Source organism: Myotis davidii, unplaced genomic scaffold (genome assembly GCF_000327345.1).
Source record: "Myotis davidii unplaced genomic scaffold, ASM32734v1 scaffold962, whole genome shotgun sequence".
Taxonomy (NCBI): Eukaryota; Metazoa; Chordata; class Mammalia; order Chiroptera; family Vespertilionidae; genus Myotis; species Myotis davidii.
The window spans coordinates 6,481,886-6,485,550 of record NW_006295559.1 but is presented as its reverse complement, the minus strand read 5'-3'; the positions used below and the strand labels follow the sequence as shown (position 1 = coordinate 6,485,550).

At 38.9% G+C, this 3,665-nt stretch overlaps 1 protein-coding gene across 1 annotated transcript in view; it reads left to right on the top strand.

Moving 5' to 3' along the window:
* Window positions 1-3,665, top strand: part of ACAD11 (acyl-CoA dehydrogenase family member 11) — a 70,618-nt gene that overhangs the window by 63,821 nt on the left and 3,132 nt on the right. Inside the window, exon 18 of the mRNA XM_015568070.1 lies at window positions 3,241-3,357. Coding sequence (XP_015423556.1) covers window positions 3,241-3,357 — 117 coding nt within the window. The remainder of the gene's footprint in view (window positions 1-3,240; window positions 3,358-3,665) is intronic.

Sequence of the window (3,665 nt, the reverse complement as noted above, 5' to 3'; positions counted from 1 at the left end):
AGCAGGAGAAGGTAGGAAGGTGTGAATTTGGGGGCCATGGATGCAACTCTGCACTGCTGCTGGAGTGGTAGCAACGAGCTGCTCAAGGCATCAGCTATCACTTCTTACGCTTTCTCCTTCCAGGATTGCATCCAACCCCTCGAGCAGGGTAAAGGGAGGACACAGAAAGGACACAGAAAGGTTGAGGGACAGCATCTTGAATACATATCATGAGAGATGTTTCAATATTGCACTAAAGGGAAATTTCCCTCCTGCTCTTTAAAATTAATGTATCAATTAGAACAAGGCTGGGCTTTTTCCCCCAAAGTATGACTCCCTGGAAACTTCTTGCATTTGACAGGAAGAAAATGATCTGGCAGAAGTCAAAGAGATGTGTAAGCATATCATCAACAAAAATTCGGGCCAGCCTTTTTTTTTCTTATTTGTGAAAGTAACATTCCTTTTCCCTGAATTTGGAGACTCCTTCCAGGCGCTAAAGCTAGCAGTTCTATATCAAAGTTGTGTCTTAATAACTGATCTGGCAATTCCGTAGAGCACTCAGTTTCTACCCACTTAATCCTTTTCAGCAAATCCCGGGTCTGTAGACACCCAGCTGCACACTCTCCTTTGTGCTGAAGCTGGGCAGCAAATGCCTCCAGGGTCTGTCCGTGAAGTTAGGATCCCGTTTCACACCGTCAAAAAGGATTCTCACCACTGGTGGCTCATTTGAAGTTGTCAATCCAGAGTCTTGTTTCAACCTCTAGGGCAGAGCCATCTAATAGAAATATATTGTGTCACAAATGCAATTTAAAATTTTCTAGTTGCTACACTTTTTTAAAGTATAAAATAGATGAAATTTATTTTAAGACTTCTACTTAACCTAATATATCTAACGTGTTATTTCTTTTTTTATTTTAAAGCATTTATATTTTCAATTACTGGTAACACAGAATATTGTATTAGTTTCAGGTGTACAGCCCCTGCGATTAGACAGGATATAACTTGTGATCATTTTGATCAATCTCATTCCATCTGACACCATGCAGATTATTGACTATATTCCCTATGCTGTAGTTCACATCCCTGTGACTATTTTATAACTACCAATTTGTATTTTTTAATCCCTTCACCTTTTCCACCCATTCCCCCAACCTTCCTCGCATCTGGCAATCATCAAAATATTCTCTGTATCTATGAGTCTTTCTATTCTGCTTTTTAAAAAATCTCCACATATAAGTGAAATCATATGGTAATTGTCTTTCTGTATGACTTATTTCACTTAGCATAATACCCTCTAGGTCCATCATGTTGTCACAAATGGTAAGATTTCCTTCTTATTTTATGGCTAATATTCCATTGCATTTATGCACTGCATCTTATCCATTCGTCTACCGATGGACACTTAGATTGCTTTCATAACTTGGCTATTGTAAATAAAATCTTTAAAAATGAACACAGATGTGCATATATCTTAATTCGTTTTTTGGATTTCTTCAGATAAATACTCAAAGGTAGGATTGCTGGGTCATGGCCATTTTATTTTTAATTATTTTAAAAACCTCTATAGTTTCCATAGTGGCTGCACCAAATTGCAATCCAACCTACAGTGCACAAGAAGTCCCTTTTCTCACATCCTCACCAACACTTGTTTGTTGATTTATTGATAACCATTCTGACAGGCATAAGGTGATAGCTCATTTTGGTTTTGATTTGCATTTCCTTGATTAGTGATGTCGGGCATCTTTTCATGTCTATTGGTCATCTGTATGCCCTCTTTGGAGAAGTGTCTGTTCAGGTCCTCTGCCTTTTTTATAATTGTTTTTTTATGTTGAGCTGTATGAGTTCTTTGTATAGTTCGGATATTAACCCCTTAAGGGCTGTATCATTTGCAAATATCTTCTCCCACTGAGTAGGTTGCCTTTTTTTGTTTTGTTGGGTTCTTTTGTGGCACAGAAGCTTTCATCAGTTTGATGCAGACCCATTTGTTTATTTTTGCCTTTGTCTTTGCCCCCAGGGGACATACCCAAAAAATATTGCTAACATCAATATCAGAGTTTACTACCTGTTTTTTTTCTAGGGCCTTTATGATTTCAGGGCTTACACTTAAGTCTTTAATCAATTTGAGTTTGTTTTTATATATAGTTTAAGAAAGTGGTCTAATTGCACTTTCTTGTATCTGTCCAGTTTTCCCAACACCATTTATTGAAGAGACTGCCTTTACCCCATTGTATATTCTTGCCTCCTTTGTTGTAGAGTAATTGACCATATAGGCATGGATTTATATCTGGGCTATTTATTCTGTTCCTTAATCTATATGTCTGTTTTTATGCCAATATTATGTTGTTTTGATTACTATAGCCTTGTAGTGTAGTTTGATATCAGGTAGCGTGATACCTCCAACTTTATTCTTCTTTCTCAAGATTCTTTGGCTATTTAAGGTCTTTTGTGGTTCTTATAAATTCTAGGATTGTTTGTTCTAGTTCTGTGAAAAATGTCACTAGTATTTTGATAGGGATTGCATTGAATCTGTAGATTGCTTTGGGTAGTATAGATATTTTAACAATATTAATTTTTCCAATCCATGAGCATGAAATAGCCTTCTATTTACTTGGCATTTCCAAGTTGCTGGCTTCTTCAGCCCCAAGTCTGAGATATATGAGGCAAAAAGAAAACCCAGGGAAGTCACCACCAATTTGTTCTTTTAGTCTGAAGTCCCTAGGTCTGCCTTCTTCTCTCGGCCTTTCAGGGTCTTCTTAGGTTTGTTTATAGATAATGCCCCAGGTTTTTAGTTGTACTTTGCAAGAGAAACAGGGTCAAGTACATCTATTCCATTTTCCCAGTCTGTGTCGGTTCTCTATAACCCACAATGCGAGCTCTCTGGGAAAGCTGGGCTGGAGAAGGGCCCTGGAGCTAAGGCTACAGTGGAATCTCCTTCACTCTAGATCTGGGCCTTGGGCCCCACACAGCCAGGCATGTGTCCAAAGCATATAAATTTAACAACTTAGATGAATTAGACTAATTCCTCAAAAGCCACAACTGCCAAAATTGTGAAAGGTAAAATAGATAATCTGTATGGTTCTACAACTAATAAAGAAGCTGTATCAAATGAATATGCTCTATATATTCTAAAAAATATGTAGAGTAAGGCTTGGGAACAGTCCTTGGACTAGACTAGTGTTTTCACCAAACTATTACGGTGTATTACAGTGACATAAAATAGCAGCTTATCTCCTCCTTTTGCTGCCCTTGGCTCCCCTGCAGGAGGTTGTGGCTCACTGGATTGCTGAAAGCCGCATTGCCATTGAAGAGATCCGCTTGCTGACCCTGAAAGCCGCCCACACCATTGACACTCTGGGCAACACTGGCGCTATCAAGCAGGTGAGGCCCCTGGTACCACCATCTGTCAAACCTGCTCTAGATTCTCCCTCCCACTGGGCATTGCATGCTGTGTGGTGCCTTGATGGCATTCAGAAGCTTCCGTGTGATTTTGTTTTAAAGATTATAGATGTATGGCCCTTGCTTTAGGGAAGGATTTTCAGGATGCAAATATCATCAACATTCTTTTGTTTTGTTGTTTGTTAATCCTCACCCAAGGATATTTTTCCATTAACTTTTAGAAAGAGTGGAAGGGAGGGGAAGAAATACCTATGTGAGAGAGACACATCAATTGGTTGCCTTCTGCATGT